Source organism: Ranitomeya variabilis, chromosome 6, assembly GCF_051348905.1.
Source record: "Ranitomeya variabilis isolate aRanVar5 chromosome 6, aRanVar5.hap1, whole genome shotgun sequence".
NCBI lineage: Eukaryota > Metazoa > Chordata > Amphibia > Anura > Dendrobatidae > Ranitomeya > Ranitomeya variabilis.
The window spans coordinates 548751751-548770216 of NC_135237.1; the positions used below are offsets into that span (position 1 = coordinate 548751751).

An 18466-nucleotide genomic window follows, 5' to 3' on the forward strand; every position below is an offset into this window, starting at 1 on the left:
TGCAAAACAGAGCATTCATGTGGGACTCAGCATTTTTTTCGAGGTAGGTTGTTTGCTGTTTTGTAGCAGCCCAAAGCGAACACGTCCAAAAGTCTCCACTGGTTGAAGGTCTTTGTTAGTAAAATTAGCATTTCAATATATTTTGCCAAGTTAAAGAACGTGCTGTTCGTCCTGTCATTATGTGCAATACTTCTAGAGACTTCGAGTCCAGGTTTCCTTTCTCGACTTTAACGCACAGTTTTTGGGGTTTTTCTTGTTATTTTTTCTTTAGATTATTTGTTGGGTTCTCGGTTGTTTCTCCACGATGTAACGGTATCACAGTTCATGTAAATCTTGAATGCTTTTAGTTTATTCCCATCTTACACAACCAAAGTCTTTAACGACTGTTAAAAAAAAATAAGTATGTGAACCCCATGTCCTTGAAGTTTAATTTATTGTCTCAATGTACCTGAATTTTACCAAATATTTGTAGATGAGTTCTGACGTTCATTACTTTTGTTCTTTTTGTTTTCTTTTCTCCTGTTTTTAGTTGCAGGTTTAAGTTCATTCATTGCTGTTAATTTTACGTTCAGTTACATACTTTTTTTTTTTTTTTAATAAAATCATGTTTATATTGTTTGCGGGCGGCCTCCCTATTGTCTTAGGGCTAAAGGTTTTGTTTTAATCGTAATCTGAAACGTTACATTACAGTTTTTTGTCATAAATGGCCAGAATACGTTATTTTTTTTCTTTCACAATCATCACTATAAGATTTTTGTAAAAAGTATAACTGGCCATCAATTTAAGGAGACTATTGAAGCCAGTAAAATGTAGGGAAAAAAAGTTTTAAAACATATAATAAAAAAGTATACAAGCTCAAATGACACCCCCCTTTTGCCTCATTCAAAATAAAACAATAAAAAATACATATATTGGGTACCACTGCATTCAGAAATGTCCGATCTATCAAAATATAAACTAAATTAATCCAAACGATAAACGATGTAACAAAAAAAATCAAAATGCCAGAATTACGGGTTTTTTGGTTGCCGCGACATTGCAATAATGGGCGATAAATTCATGGTATCTACCCCAAAATTGTATCAATAAAAATGTCAGCACAGGGCCCAAAATGACCCAGCCCCGAGATCACAGAAATTTGAGACTCTACAGGTCTCGGAAAATGACGCTTTATTTTTTTTTTTTTTACACAAATTTATTTTTCTTTTTTTTTTTTTTTTTCACCACTGAAATAAAAAATAAAGTATAAATGTTTGGTATCCATGAACTCATAATGACCTGGAGAGTCATAATGGCAGGTCAGTTTTAGCATTTAGTGAACATGGTCAAAAGAAAAAAAACAATTGTGGAATTGGAATTTCATTGCACTTTTTTCCCATTTTTCAGTACACTATATGGTAAAATCAATGATGATGTTCAAAAGTACAACTCATCCTGAAAAGAGCAAGCCCTCGCATGGCCATATTGTCTGAAAAATAAAGTTATGGCTCTGGGAAGAAGGGGAGCAAAAAAAACAAAAAATGCAAAAACGGAAAATCCCAATGTGGTGAAGGTGATTAAAGGGGTTCTTTCTAATCTTCATATTGTTTAAATTTGGCCCCCCTTTAAAGGGTATGTACAGGATAGGATATGGGTAGTATAGCGGTGGGGTTCCGACTGCTGATACCCGGACTGAACATCAGAATTGGGGACTTGTGTCCTGTTTATGATCGGAGTGGCGGTCACTAGAGTGTGCTACCGCTGCATTCAATCTCTGTGACTCTTGAGTACAGCGCTCGGCTTTTGGTATCAGTCCTATGTAAGTGAAATGGAGCTGCAGCAAAAGGGGCACAGGCAATCTTGTGATCGATGCGGGGTTCAGCAGTCAGACCGCCACCGATTATCATCTATCCTGAGGATAAGCAATAACCTGCAGTAACTGGAGGGCACCTATAATGTCAGAGCATCTATAGTAATATCTGTGCTGCAGTGCTGTTCTATGCAGTCAGTTTGTGCTGCTTTAAAAGCTGCTTTCATCTGCTGCTCAGCCAAGATCTGCTTTGTTTACAAAATAGGATAGTTTCCCAGTCTGAGAACAGGAGTGGAGAGCAGAGAGGCTCAAACAGGGAAAGTCCCATACTGTATATTTCGTATGGATTTTTGCTGAGCAGCAGATGAAAGCAGCTTCTGAAGGAGCACTTCATCTTAGTTTTTCAGAGAGAAGGAAGCAAAAAAAAAAAAAGGTGGCGAAGTATATTATAATCATTTTCTAACTTTATCATGCCTGGTGGATAAGTAAATGATGAGTTACTCTTTAAGAATTATTTTTATTTTATTCCATTTATACAGGATCAGCCCAAACTGAAGAGTTAGCGTCTTAAGAAGAATTTCAGCGGTAATCTTAATGATTAAAAAGAAAACCATACCACTGTGTTACTTTTAGATGTATATATCTTACGTCGGCGTACTGACTGCTTAGGCAGCCATCTTGTGGGCATAACGCTTGCACTGTAGTATAAACTGCACTGTCTGCCAAGTCTTGTGGCTTCCGTTTACCTGCGTGATGCACACACGATGCTGGTTGTAGATATAGGATTTTTTTTAACTTATAAAGTGTAGACATAAATGCGCTAAATAAATATTAGCTCTTCTGGAAGGGTTAGTTATATTTTGTATATAATATTTGTGTATCAGAGTTGCGTATATTTAGGACTGGCGTGCAGAGGATCCGCTGTGTCCATAACCAGGCAAAAATCTGAAAATAGTCGGCTTTTAGTACATGGCGCTCTCACACTCGTCTAAAATGAAAGTCGATGACTTTCTACTTACATATATTAGTGACTGGGACCACTACCAAAGCCTAACTGGAGGGAACGAGGTCAACAAACTAGACACTAAAGCAACAAATAATGCTCCTGTGATTCTTTTCTCTTTTTTTTCATCCTTTTGTGAGGAAGGAAAGTAATTATTCTTCGATTACAAGGAGACATTTTTCTTTTGCTTGTGTCTGACTGTAGGGCAACTGCCTGGAGCAGGAGTCCTCCCCGACTGCCCCGCTCATGAAAGCCCTGTCCCGCTCAAGAAAGCCCTGTCCCCGCTCAAGAAAGCCCTGTCCCCGCTCAAGAAAGCCCTGTCCCCGCTCAAGAAAGCCCTGTCCCCGCTCAGCAAAGCCCTGTCCCCGCTCAACAAAGCCCTGTCCCCGCTCAACAAAGCCCTGTCCCCGCTCAAGAAAGCCCTGTCCCCGCTCAACAAAGCCCTGTCCCCGCTCAGCAAAGCCCTGTCCCTCTCAGCAAAGCCCTGTCCCCGCTCAACAAAGCCCTGTCCCCGCTCAACAAAGCCCGGTCCCGCTCATGAAAGCCCTGTCCCCGCTCAAGAAAGCCCTGTCCCCGCTCAAGAAAGCCCTGTCCCCGCTCAAGAAAGCCCTGTCCCCGCTCAAGAAAGCCCTGTCCCCGCTCAAGAAAGCCCTGTCCCCGCTCCAGAAAGCCCTGTCCCCGCTCAACAAAGCCCTGTCCCCGCTCAACAAAGCCCTGTCCCCGCTCAACAAAGCCCTGTCCCCGCTCAACAAAGCCCTGTCCCCGCTCAACAAAGCCCTGTCCCCGCTCAACAAAGCCCTGTCCCCGCTCAACAAAGCCCTGTCCCCGCTCAACAAAGCCCTGTCCCCGCTCAACAAAGCCCTGTCCCCGCTCAACAAAGCCCTGTCCCCGCTCAACAAAGCCCTGTCCCCGCTCAACAAAGCCCTGTCCCCGCTCAACAAAGCCCTGTCCCCGCTCAACAAAGCCCTGTCCCCGCTCAACAAAGCCCTGTCCCCGCTCAACAAAGCCCTGTCCCCGCTCAACAAAGCCCTGTCCCGCTCAAGAAAGCCCTGTCCCCGCTCAACAAAGCCCTGTCCCCGCTCAAGAAAGCCCTGTCCCGCTCAACAAAGCCCTGTCCCGCTCAACAAAGCCCTGTCCCCGCTCAAGAAAGCCCTGTCCCCGCTCAAGAAAGCCCTGTCCCGCTCAACCTGATAGATGCCGAGCGGCATTAATTTATTTTCTCCTGCTCAGTCCGTGGGCTTCCATCCAGCCCCATTGAAAATTTATGGTGTGGTAAATAAATGTAGCCAGTGGGGTCCCTGCTGTGCTATGTGTATATTCAAAAAAATATAAATACAATTACCATAATTGGTTTGAAACAAGCATTAAAGAAATATAAATAAAAACTTAATCCAAAAATAGCTTTTCCCCCCTATTTTTGTCTCAAAAAAGTATATAAATTACCCAATCTATATGTATCCCAAAACTGCACTGAAAAATACTATTTGTGCATACCACCGCATCAGTGAAAAAGTGTAAAAAAAAAAAAAAAAAAAGTAATGGCCGCTAAAAAGCAAACAAAGGGACAAAAACTGTAGCCTTGTCATTAAAGGCCTCTCCAAGACAGGTAGTTTAGGGGCTAGGACTGTTAAATACTGCACTGCTTCTTCGAATTAAAGGGACGTTAAAGTAATATTGGTAAAGATAATTTTGCCGTATTGCTCGCACAGCACTAATCAAAGGGGAATATAAAACCTCAGGGGCGGGGCTTTTCACAAAGTTCTTTATTTTGCAGGATCAGTGGGATTCCAGTGGTCAGACCTTGTCTATAATTTATATACTGGTTCTACGGCCTTCACAGCTGGTGGGGAAGGAAATGACCTAACACCAGCCCTAGACACAATATGGCGTCCTTGTCACACGCAGCACAATCATTGCTTTACTTTAAGATTAGTTATTTAGGACAATGTATTTTTGCACTATGGAAAGCACTTATCGATCCAATCAGATGTAACTTTTTAGGAGAAAGTACCTTAAAATCCCTTGAGCCACCATTAAGAATGTAGAAAGCTATTGATTCTGTCAATTCAGCCCCTTTGCATCGAGGGACACACACTGACTCTTCCTCAGTGTACCCCCTTTTTGAGTACGACCAGAAAGTTTCTAGCACTTGGGTGCTCCTATCTGGTGCCCCTCGATCCATTCTTATAAACGGCCATATGTCTCTTTAGAAATGTTTGGAAAACTTTTCCTATTTATTTCTATGGTAGATCCATGTTGCTGTTTTATGATTATTATTTTTTTGATTTTTTTTTTGGGGGGGGGTTGTTTTTTTGTCTTGACAAAATAGCTTTCTCCAAACTACTAGGCACTGCCCAATTAAAAGACTGCCAAGAACACTTCAGAAAAAAAAATGCTTTAGGAAGAAGAAAAACTTCAAAAAGGGAGTTTTTCCTGAAGTTGTTTAAAAACTTATATTTGAATAGTTCAAAACCGTCCCTCTGCACATAGCCTAAATCTCCTGCTTGTTAAAATAGACGGATAATAAAATTATTTAGCCGCCACTAGGGGGAGCTTAGGAGCTTTTTGAATACTATTGTATGGTCATTGTGTACTACGCGCCCTCTAGTGGCCACTAAAAGCATTTATAATTTCCTGTTTCCGTCTAGATCTATAGATTGGATTTGGAGCTCTGTGGCAGAAAAATGAAGTTCCGACTGCTGTAAAGATAACGGACTTTGGAACCTATTCTGATTAAATTCAGATATATTTCAAAGTTTAACATTTAGTTTGTCAAATCCCCAAATATTACCGTACCTTATGGATCATTGAAGTCTTAATTAAGGCTAAAGGAAATCTGAGTATTTTCTTAAAGATGTTTGGAGATGTGACCGTTACTCTTTAAGACCTTTCAAGACCACTACGTTAATATTTTGCGGTATTTATTAGATGCACTGGATGCCTTAAAAACTACCAAAGGATAATCTTTCAAGACATGCACCAAAAAATGTCAGTAAATTTTTTAGAAGGGCAATTTCAAGATCCCTTGTAGGAAAATTAAGGATAAGAAAGCTCCTCACATCCTGATGGCCCCTTCTTGAAAAGTCGCAGCCATGGTCTTTCCTGAACACATTGGAGGGTAGTTGTTGTGACTCCTGAGGATTAGAGAGTCACATTCAATCCTAAATTTTAGGAAATAAAAAGTTGAAATCCTAATTATCTAATACCAGATTTCAGGCTTTGGGGTTGAGTTCTCCTTTTAATTCCCTGAATTTATTTCTTATTTTGTAAGTTTGGTAGTTGACTATCTTGTCGGAGGTAAAATGTTGTACGATCCATGTTAGACGTCGCTCGTCCGTGCCGCTTTTATAAGAGTCTATATGTTTTCTAGAATTTGAAAGTCATGACATGAATTCAGTGTGTAACCTGCATTAAAGCAATGAAACAATGGAAATATCCGGCCTCTTCTCCTCATTGTATCCTCGTTGGTGTAGAATGTTCTCCCGATGATCGGCGGATTGTATGTTGAGGTGAATGTGATTTATAAATACTATCAAGAAGGTGTTAAGGACTTTTTATCACTTTACAGATGGATAGATTCGGATAGTTCTTGAATAAACAAGCACTTTTGCAATTTACTACATGTTAATATCTGCAGCCGTTCTTTAGATATTTATAGTTTTCTTCTATTTACAACTCGTTGCCTAGGAGACCGACCACCGCAGAAAATAAAAATGTCAATATCTCAAGAACGGTTGAACATTTAAAAAAGCAGTAAATTGTAAAATTGCTTGTATTTACAAACCAAATCTAACGATCTGAAGATGGGAATATAATAAAGTAGTCAGCACCCACCTTCTCTTTTGAGTTCTCTCGAACAACCGCGTATGGAGTATTGCCGTCCTCTTGGGAAACTTTCAAATAAATTGTCTACTGCAATTTACTCCTAAATTCTTTATTCTTTTTAGCAAAAAAAAATCATAATTTTCACAAACATGCAAAAAATTAATTTTCCGTGCACCAATTCTAAAAAAAAATTTTTAAACACGTATGGGGTCAAAATACTATCTACACCCCTGGATGAATTCTTAGGAAATGTGATGTTTTTTACGTGGGTTTTTTTTCTAGATTTTGTTACTTCAAGACCTATTTAAGAAAAAAAAGATGCAGAATTGAGATAATATTGAGTTGTGTTTTTTCTATGAAAATCCCAAGAAGACATTCATAATAATGGGGCAGAATGAGTCACTTTGGCCTCCGTTCCTGACGCTGTTTGTATTTTAAGGCTTCGAGAAAAGAATGCACCAAAGCCGATCTGTAATTTGACTTCTTTATTCATAAAATCCACCTTTATAAATGTTATCACACGACCATTGGGCCGGATACAGGACTAGCAATTTACATAGCAAAATTAGTCACACGATAAGTAGTCGATACAACACCTAAATTGCATCAGTTATACAAAATTGTGCCCACTGACACTTGGTAGTAGTCACATGTATTAATATTCAAACTTCTAACAAAAATCCCTTGGTTCTCCAGGACCCGGCAGAGATGGTGTGCCGTCAGAAGGTCTAACACCCACTCATATGCCATATCAAATAAGTGAAGAGTAGTGATGAGCGCAAGTGATCGTTACTCGAGTTTGCTAGGGTTCTCGGGGATGCACTGAATATCGTGGGTGCTCAAGTGACATGTTCGAGTTCCCCCGGCCGCATGTTTTGCTGCTGTTATATAGCCACAAAGCATGCAGGGATTACCCGTGTATGTCAGGCAATCCGCTCATGTTATGTGGCTGTCTAACAGCCGCGACACATGCGGCCGCGGGGACTCGAACATGTCACTTGAGCACCCGCGATACTCTATATACCCCATCAAACTTGCTCTTATCGCTAGTGAAGAGGGCACCGAGACTTGAGTTTTCAGTGTCCAACCCTCTAAAGAGCCTTGAAACTTGACCAGAAGTATCAACATTTCTGGACTAATACTGGCCCCTTCATATTATCACCTGTTGTGTAATGAGTCCTCGTTCTCCAGATGGTGTAACACACAATATTATTACAGTAATGTAGTAGCATCATTGCTCAATGACCATAAGTACCGTAGTCAAAAAAAATCACTGCCCTCTGGTAAGGGCTACGAGCCCTTAAGGTATTTAGCCCATGTTTAGCTCACTGTATCCCTCGTATTTTCACCACTGTTTTGTTAGAAATCGATTTAAAAAAAATACACCATAATCATCTAAATACCCTAAAGACACAAGGGTGACAACCACTTTCACTAAAAGCAATTAGGTTACTTGGAAGTAGTGATGAATGAGAAACTGACTCCACCCAAATCGTAGGAGGACCTAAGAGTCTACCATTTTTGTCTTTAGCGTAGATTTGCCTTTTACTGCGATTGGTTTACTATGCTCTAAAAAATTAAATTCCAAGAATAAGATATAGAAAGCAATTTAACATCCATCATAGAATATTCCTTTTTAGATACTTTTGCTTTAATTTTACATGTCCGATGTCGGCAACGTCAATGTTTTTACATTGACAGTAGTGTTTGAAAGTTTGTGAACTCTTAAAAAACAAAAAAAAATTCCATTTATTTTCTTTTTGCGTAAATTTGACCTAAAACTGCATCAGATTTTCACACAAGTCCTAAAAGTAGATAAAGAGAAACAAAGTAAAAAAATCTTTTGTATTATTTATCAATTTGTAATTTTTTAAATGTTGAAAATGATCTAATACAACGTCTTGTGCTGCAATAACTGCATCTAAACGTTTCCGGTAATTATTGATCACTTCTCTATATCGGCTTGGAAGAATTTTAGCCTATTCCTCCCTACAAAACAGCTTCACCTCCGTTATGTTGAGGGATTTCTTCCATGAATTGGTCACTTCAGGCCATTCCACAACTTTTTTTGTAGGACTAAAGTCAGGACTCTGATTTCCAAAACTTTTTTACTTCTTTTTTAGTGATGAGCGAACGTGCTCGGATAAGGTGTTATCCGGGCATGCTGCAACACATGCATGGATTGCCTAACAAACAGGTAATCCCTACATGTGTTGCGCCTGTTGAACAGCCGCGAGGACTCGATCATATTATTCGAGCACACGGGAGACACTCGGTTAGCACCCAAGAATGCTTGGATAACACCTTATTGGAGCACATTCGCTCATCACTGTTCTTTTATGGAACGACTTGTGCATTTTGGGTCGTTGTCTTGCTGCATGACCCATGTTCTATTGAGATTCAGCTCCTGGACAGATGTCTTGACTTTTTTGAATTTGCTGATAAAATTCAGACTTCATTATTCCATCAGTGATTACAGCCGTCCTGGCCCAGATGCAGAAAAAAAGGCTCAAACCATGATAACACCAGTGCATTTCACAGAAAGGCTCATACCATCTGTCTCCAAACATAGCGCTTCTCATGTAAACCAAAAGCTCTTTTTCGGTCTCATCCATCCAGAAAACATTGCTTCAATAGCCTTCTGACTTTTTCAAACTGCATACGGGATGCAATTTTTTTATTGGACATCAGTATCTTTCTCCTTGTTGTTTAGCAGCATAAGAACACTAATGTTGGTGCCTTTAGTTGCTTAGATTTTACCTTGGGTTCCTTTGTGACCTTGCGGACCATTATACTTACACCTCACTCCTGACCTGATCTTTATTGGTTTACCACGCGTTCAGGATTTCTTGCAGAAATGTCCTGAGCAAAACTGGACACTTTCTGCAAGAAATACGCATGCATTTTTGACGCGTTCCCAATGCATTAAATAGCGGGAAAAACGCGAAAAATCTGCAAAATTAATGAACATGCTGCGTTTTTTTCGCGGAAAAAAACACGCATCATGTGCACAAAAATTGCGGAATGCATTCTAAATGATGGGATGCATAATGTATGTTGTTTTTTTATGCATTTTTATAGTGAAAAAACGCGAAAAATCGGCAACGTGCGCACACAGACTAAAAATGGTTTCTCCATTTGTTCACGATGTGTGAGTGTGGATTTGTTGCAGTCCAAACTTTATAAAGATGACTTTGTAACCTTTTCCAATCTGAGCATCAACAACTCTTCTAAGGTTGTCTGAAATCTCCTATGCTCGGGATGTGATAGACTACCACAAACATGTGTCGTAAGCATCAGACTTTGATGGATCAATGTTCTTTAAAATAAAAAATAAAAAAGCTCGCCCACTCACACCTGACTGTCCTACGGATTGATAACACCATACTTTGACTTCACCTTCAAATAATCTGCTAATCCGAAAGCTTCACTTGCCTTGCCATTCACAGACATACAATATTGGATCATTTTCCTCCTTAAAGATGAGTCAGATATGTTTTACACATTTGTTTGGTTCTTTATCTACCTTAAAACTTGCGTCACAATCTGATGTAGTTTAGGTCCATTTTACTCAGAAATAAGGAAAACGGTTCACAAATCTTCAAGCCACACTGTACAACTACCACTATTCAATGAAGTCGGGATGTAACTAGATGTTACCCTCCATATTACTTCTATAGATCTAATTCACCATCCACATCAGTGTCACACGTATATCTCCTGCTCAGGCAAACAAGGAAGGGTACTCAAACTAATAGGGTGCCCCTCCAATAATTCAGGTAATGAGAGAACATATAAGTGTCAGGGTGCTGCACCTTGTATCGAAATAAGGTATATACTGTCAAGGGGAAGACCAAAACAAAGAATCGTGTGCACATCTGATGCAAAACAAAAGTATAACTTTATTGGCTACCAAGGACACACAAAAGCAAAAAATTAAAACCATCTAAAAACATAAATAGAATAGTAATCATCCAACACCCCTGTGTAGGAAAGACCACGCGTTTCTCTGTTTGAAACCGCTTCGTCAGGAGTGTATACTTTTCCTGACGAAGCATACACCCTTGATCCCTGGGGCTCTGCGCCTATCCCTCATTACCTCTTCAGCGGGGTCTGTATTTATTGGTCTATTACTGGTTAAGGGGTATTATTTGTTACTGGTGTTTTGGCTACTCTCTCCTAGGTCTACAGCTTCATGACCCCACACGTTATTTTTTGCCTCATGCCTACATGATTCAGGGGTGTTGGATGGTTACTATTCTACTTCTATGTTTGTAGATGGTTTAATTTTTTGCTATATTGTGTCCCTTGGTACCCAATAAAGTTGCATTTTTGTATTGTATCAGGTGTGCACACCATTCTTTGTTTTGGTCTTTCCCTTCCCGGGAAGGAAGGTACTATCGATGCAGATGGTGAATTGGATCAATATAAAATTCCCTATGACTTGTGTCCATCCAATTGGCCATCCTCATCAATATTCACATCCATGCTTGAATAGTAGTAGATATATGTGGATGGTGATCTGGATTTGCACATTTGCCTAGAAGGTGGTTCGATAAGTTCGGAGCCCGAAGTGATGACATTAGGCCGTAGGAGCGAAGGCCTTTTTGCATATACCCTAACAGACATTGGACATATTCTGTCTTGTAACACATGTAAAAGTGTTAAGGGGAATTCTTCGTCAGTGACCTTTCAGGCTGCCTTCACACTATCAGTATTTGGTCAGTATTTTACATCAGTATTTGTAAGCCAAAACCAGGAGTGGGTGATAAATGCAGAAGTGGTGCCTATGTTTCTGTTAAACTTTTCCTCTATTTGTTCCACTCCTGGTTTTGGCTTACAAATACTGACCAAATACTGCTAGTGTGACGGCAGCCTCAGAAGATGAAACAATTAGTCATATGTAACCTGGGGCCACTAAGAGATGATGGATTTACTTTGGCTCTTGGGATCACTGGCATAGTCTGACCGAGCGCCAACGAGTGGTCAACATCATGTAGGAAATGTCTGACTGCCATAGGAAGAGCTTGAACCCAACCAATGCCATCTTCTTTCTGGTCTCAGATGACACGTGATGGTGGAAATCCCCTATAACATTAATATCACAAGCGTGAACTTTCAATTCCCCACAAGTATAGAGCGTGTCCGCCTTCCTCCTCCTCTCGGCACCAGTGACCCAGACACTATGTCCCTCATCGGACTCTGCTCCTCGCTGCTGTCTTCTGAGTCCGAGCTGTCCGATTGTTGTCCCATTGCCCGTTCTGGTGTGTCCTGACTTGCTACGTTCCTACACAGCATCGAAGCCCCCTGGCACTGCCTCCTGTTCAGCGACCTCATGGTGTCATTGAATGGTGCTGCCGCCATGCATTCAGCAGCCGCTTTGTCACAGGCGCACACCAATTTGTCACAAATGCTCCATCCCACACCTATATGGAAGGGAACACATATACATCAGTGGAAATAAGTCAGTTCTCCTGCTTCACCTGGCTGGAACCAGGCCCTATCTACCTCCGATATGAAAGTGAGAAGGATCTGATTCCTCCCTTGCAAATTTATAGATGCCCAGGCCATGGCATCTGCCCTTTTTTTGTGGCACACAACCGGGAGGACAGAATTAATCATCCATATCCCAAAGGTGCAGAACAATGGGGTAGTCAAAAAAATACAGCAGGGTGCCATCATCTACCCATGGCTTTGTGCTCATGCCTAGAAGATCGAGAGGGTGGTTCTCAAATGCTTCTTCCAAGATTTCCAATGTGAAAGCAGAAAAATCTAAGTATTAACATTATGACGCTCTTGGAAAAAGGACCATTTGGAACAGAATCTTTATCTTTCCAGCAGCAAAAAAAAATTCTGCCTATACCCGGTCTATTGGTCACAAATTCTGCCTATAGGAGACCCGGTCTAGTGGTCACATTCTGCCTATAGGAGACCCGGTCTAGTGGTCACATATTCTGCCTATAGGAAACCCGGTCTAGTGGTCACATTCTGCCTATAGGAGACCCGGTCTAGTGGTCACATATTCTGCCTATAGGAGACCCGGTCTATTGGTCACAAATTCTGTGTCAGGACTCTGAACATTTTTATTACCTTTTGTGCATTACTGCCCTTTTCCAAGATGGCGTCTTTGGTCTCGTGCACTGTCTTTCTGCTATAAAACTCCACCCAGCCTTCAGTCTGTGCTAGAGTATTCTGCCTTGCATCCAGCTCCTGACCTCTGATTACTCCCTGGCTATACACCTGCTCCTGTGAACCTGTGTGGTTATCCTGCTACTCTGCTCTGAGTTCCTGCTGCATACACCAGATCCAGTAATCCTCCTTCATCTGCTGCTCGTGTTTACTTCCATCTGCATTTGCTGGACATGTAAGCTGTTGCTGCTCTGCAATAACCTGAGACTATTACCCAGGCCTCCCTGGTTGTGCTAAGATATTATTTGAACTGCCTTATAAGCATAGCTATCTGTGTTTGGACAAAAACAAGGACTTATTCGTGTCAAGTATCCTCAAGAATAATTGTGCTTCATAGACTTTCTGCTTGATTGCATTTTCCCTGAAGTTCCCTATAGACTGCTAAGCTGCGTTTAATATTTACACCAAGTGTTGTAGACTTGAGTTTCTCTCTGCACCTGTTTGAATCACCGTGTGATAATATAGACTTTACCACTTATAAAACTGTGTCCTGTAGTTGTCTTGTTCCACACAAAGAGTCTCTTGAGTTATCCCCTGTAATTATTACATTCTGCCTATAGGAGACCCGGTCTAGTGGTCACATTCTGCCTATAGGAGACCCGGCCTAGTAGTCACATTCTGCCTATAGGAGACCTGGTCTAGTGGTCACATTCTGCCTATAGGAGACCCGGTCTAGTGGTCACATTCTGCCTATAGGAGACCCGGTCTAGTGGTCACATTCTGCCTATAGGAGACCTGGTCTAGTGGTCACATTCTGCCTATAGAAGACCTGGTCTAGTAGTGACATTCTGCCTATAGGAGACCCGGTCTAGTGGTCACAGATTCTGCCTATAGGAGACCCGGTCTAGTAGTCACATTCTGCCTATAGGAGACCTGGTCTAGTGGTCACATTCTGCCTATAGGAGACCCGGTCTAGTGGTCACATTCTGCCTATAGGAGACCTGGTCTAGTGGTCACATTCTGCCTATAGGAGACCCGGTCTAGTAGTCACATTCTGCCTATAGGAGACCCGGTCTAGTAGTCACATTCTGCCTATAGGAGACCCGGTCTAGTGGTCACAGATTCTGCCTATAGGAGACCCGGTCTAGTGGTCACATTCTGCCTATAGGAGACCTGGTCTAGTGGTCACATTCTGCCTATAGGAGACCCGGTCTAGTAGTCACATTCTGCCTATAGGAGACCCGGTCTAGTAGTCACATTCTGCCTATAGGAGACCCGGTCTAGTGGTCACATATTCTGCCTATAGGAGACCCGGTCTATTGTTTGTGCAGCTTTTTTGTCCTGCATATCAGGGGGTCTACTCTCCACCTCGGCTTCCTAAAAGAACAATTGGATTTGCTACCTGTAATGTTTTGGGGGCTAAAGTCCATCTTTCATACGGGGAAAAGCATTAACAAGTTCTATTATAGAGTTTCTCACTATACTCTCAATACACCGTTATTTCTGACATGTGGCCGGAGGAAGCAGATTCCTGCGTCATGTCACTGATGCACTACACAATACAGTGCATCAGTTACGCGGTGTCACTTTAATAAAAGAGCAAGTAGTGACTATTGAGAGAAGTCGTTCTTACATGTAGGTTTGTGGTCCACGCACACGACCTCTGACCGGACGTTTCTGTCTGGTGCGCAGCCTAATTTCTTCAGATGCTCTATACAGCATTGGTGGGAGAAACAGCAGCTGAAGGCAGGAACAAGACAGCACTGGTTACTTGCTACAAAAACCACAACCAATACTTTATTAAGAGGCATGTATTTTCACACTGACGGGGCTATTTCAGACTCAGACTTAGGGCGGGATCACACATGCGAGAAATACGTCCGTGTCTCGCATGTGGAAACCAAGCTGTGGCGCCGGCACTCCAGAGTGGAGCGTGCGGCCGCATATGAACACATGGAGCTGCACAGCTCCGCTCCAAAGTGCCGGCACCACAGCTTGGTTTCCACATGCGAGACACGGACGTGTTTCTCGCAAGTGGAAAGGGGCCCTTAGTGTTCTTTACAGAAGACTTTCCGGCAATCATTATCATCACAGACAGGATTCTAATAACACCTTTATCTATTGCCCACCTCCTCCTGTACACCTCTATATACAGTAGATAGCACAGGATCCACCATTCACAATAGGTGATGTCACAGCTCACCTCCTCCTCCTGTACAATGACTGATACCTCTATATACAGTAGATAGCACAGGATCCACCATTCACAATAGGTGATGTCACAGCTCACCTCCTCCTCCTGTACAATGACTGATAACACCTCTATATACAGTAGATAACACAGGATCCACCATTCACAATAGATGATGTCACAGCTCACCTCCTCCTCCTGTACAATGACTGATAACACCTCTATATACAGTAGATAACACAGGATCCACCATTCACAATAGGTGATGTCACAGCTCACCTCCTCCTCCTGTACAATGACTGATAACACCTCTTTATACAGTAGATAACACAGGATCCACCATTCACAATAGATGATGTCACAGCTCACCTCCTCCTCCTGTACAATGACTGATAACACCTCTATATACAGTAGATATCACAGGATCCACCATCCACAATAGGTGATGTCACAGCTCACCTCCTCCTCCTCCTGTACAATCACTGATAACACCTAACTACAGTAGATAACAGGATCCACCATTCACAATAGGTGATGTCACAGCTCACCTCCTCCTCCTGTACAATCACTGATAACACCTAACTACAGTAGATAACAGGATCCACCATTCACAATAGGTGATGTCACAGCCCACCTCCTCCTCCTGTACAATGACTGATAACACCTCTATATACATTAGATAACACAGGATCCACCATTCACAATAGGTGATGTCACAGCTCACCTCCTCCTGTACAATGACTGATAACACCTCTATATACAGTAGATATCACAGGATTCACAATAGGTGATGTCACAGCTCACCTCCTCCTCCTGTACAATCACTGATAACACCTCTGTATACAGTAGATAACACAGGATCCACCATTCACAATAGGTGATGTCACAGCCCACCTCCTCCTCCTGTACAATAACTGATAACACCTCTATATACAGTAGATAATAAAGGCTACACCATTCACAATAGGTAATATCACAGCTCACATCTTCCTTTTCTTGTACAATGACCTCACAAACAGTGGGGAAAATAAGTATTTGATACTCTGCCGATTTTATAAGTTTTCCCACCTACAAAGAATGGAGAGGTCTGTAATTTTTATCGTAGGTGAGAGACAGAATCTAAGAATAAAATCCAGAAAATCACATTGTATGATTTGTACTTAATTAATTTGTATTTTATTGCAGGAAATAAATATTTGATCACCTGCCAATCAGGAATAATTCTGGTTCTCACAGACCTATTAGGTTTTCCTTAAGAAGCCTCCTACTCTGCACTCATTAGCTCTATTAACTGCACCTGTTTGACCTTGTTACCTGTATAAAAGACACCTTTTCACACACTCCATCACGCTTCAACCTCTCCACCATGGCCAAGACCAAAGAGCTGTCTAAGGACATCGGGACAAAATTGTAGAACTGCACAAGCCTGGGATGAGCTACAGGAATATAGGCAAGAAGCTTGGTGAGAAGGCAACGGTTATTAGAATATGGAAGAAACACAAGATGACTGTCAATCTTCCTCAATTTGAGGCTCCATGCATGATCTCAACTTGTGGAGTAAGGATGAATCTGATAAAGGTCAGGAAACATCTACACGGAAGGACCTGGTCATTGAGCTGAAGAGAGCTGGGACCACAATCTCAAACATTATAGTTGGTAACACACTACACCGTCATAGATTAAAATCCTGCAGAGCACACAAGGTCCCCCTGCTAACACTGGCACATGTCCAGGCCTGTTTGAAGTTCACCAATAAACATCTGGATGGTCCAGACGAGGTATGGGAGAAGGTCATGTAGTCAGATGAGACCAAAATAGAACTTTTTGGTATTGACCCCACTTGCCATGTTTGGAGGAAGAAGAAGGATGAGTACAACCCCAAGAACACCATCCCATCCGTGAAGCATGGTGGGGGAAACATCATAATTTGGGGGTGCTTTTCTGCAAAGGAGACAGGATGACTGCTCTGTACTTTATTGAAGGGAGGATGGATGGGGTCATGTATCGCAAAATATTGGCCAACAACCTCCTTCCGTCAGTAAGAGCATTGAAGGTGGGTCATGGTCGGGTCTTCCACCATGGCAATGACCTGAAACAGCCAGGGCAACTAAGGAGTGGCTCCGTAAGAAGCATTTTGAGGTCCTGGAGTGTCCTAGCCAGTCTCCAGATCTGAGCCCAATAGAAAATCTTTGGAGGGAGATGACACTCAATGTTGCCCAGTGACAGCCTCCAAACCTGAAAGATCTGGAGAAGATCTGTATGGAGGAGGGGGACAAAATCCCTGCTGCAGTGTGTGCAAACCTGGTCAAGAACTACAGGAAACGTCTGACCTCTGTAACTGCAAACAAAGGTTTCTGTACCAAATATTAACTTGTTTTTTTCTTTTGTATCAAATACTTATTTCATGCAATAAAATGCTAATTAATTATGTAAAAATCATACAATGTGATTTTATGGATTTTATTTTTAGATTCTGTCTCTCACAGGTGAAGTGTACCTACAATAAAAATTTGCATATCTCTCTATTCTTTGTAGGTGGGAAAATCTGCAAAATTGACAGGGTATCAAATACTTATTTTCCCCACTAGAGAGCATGGATATAAGCTGCCATGGAATGGAAAGCACTTCTGTGTCTGCCTACAAGTCATACCTGTCCAAGACATCTTTGGGGTTCCCAGTCCCCTCTCGTCCACAGTAGCAGCCGTATGACTCGAACTCCTCCGGGCAGCGGCCGGTCAGGCAGTACAGCATCTCTCCGAGCAGCGGTAAGTCACTCTTGATGTTTCCATCTTCCTTTACTCTTTGAAAGTGAAATCGATCACAGACTTCGAGAAAAGAAAAAACTTTAATTGTTTACTGTCTTAAAGGAATATCAAACCCACACTGGTTATATGGAGCCTCGAGTGGATGTAACAGCAGGAGGCTTCTGCACCTGGTCACAATGCGGGCATGACTGTCCGGATTTTAACAATGGCCGTCTGACCCATGGAAAGCGCTACAGAATTGTGTGTTGGGTATTAGTGCTGTTGTGGGGCACAATGGGGCAATATTAGAGTGTGGAAGACACTGAGGGTCCTGGAGGGACAGCAGCAGGAAGAGAAGGTGTGTAGTGGTCTGGGATGGATAGAAAGCAAAAGGGAAAGCGCCCGACTGCAGTCAGAGAAGGTCGCCTTTTTGGGGGGAGGTAAGGATATGACGTTTCAAAACACATATCTTAAGGTTTGTTTTCGTGATCTTTTCTGACCCCTAGAAAACCCCAATTAAAGTGTATCCATCATTATAACTTTTATTTAATTAATAGTACGAGTGAATTTAAGAAACTGTGTAATATACAGTGCCTTGCGAAAGTATTCGGCCCCCTGGAACTTTTCAACCTTTTCCCACATATCATGCTTCAAACATAAAGATACCAAATGTAAATTTTTGGTGAATCAACGACAAGTGGAACACAATTGTGAAGTTGAACGAAATGTATTGGTTATTTTAAATTTTTGGGGATATTCAAAAACTGAAAAGTGGGGCGTGCAAT

At 41.8% G+C, this 18466-nt stretch overlaps 2 protein-coding genes across 3 annotated transcripts in view; one reads left to right on the forward strand and one right to left on the reverse strand.

Annotated features, from left to right (window-relative positions):
* The window catches only part of EFR3A (EFR3 homolog A), a 147738-nt gene extending 145278 nt beyond the window's left edge, over window positions 1-2460 (forward strand). The window contains exon 25 of the mRNA XM_077271245.1: window positions 2329-2460. The gene's annotated coding sequence lies outside the window, so the exon portion shown is untranslated. The remainder of the gene's footprint in view (window positions 1-2328) is intronic.
* An 8523-nt stretch (window positions 2461-10983) lies between these two features.
* The window catches only part of OC90 (otoconin 90), a 123265-nt gene continuing 115782 nt past the window's right edge, over window positions 10984-18466 (reverse strand). For both annotated transcript variants that reach the window (XM_077271249.1, XM_077271250.1), the window contains 3 exons: window positions 17588-17762; window positions 14380-14486; window positions 10984-12043 (listed from right to left, as the gene is read on the reverse strand). In XM_077271249.1, coding sequence (XP_077127364.1) covers window positions 11736-12043; window positions 14380-14486; window positions 17588-17762 — 590 coding nt within the window. In that variant the 3' untranslated portion in view covers window positions 10984-11735. The remainder of the gene's footprint in view (window positions 12044-14379; window positions 14487-17587; window positions 17763-18466) is intronic.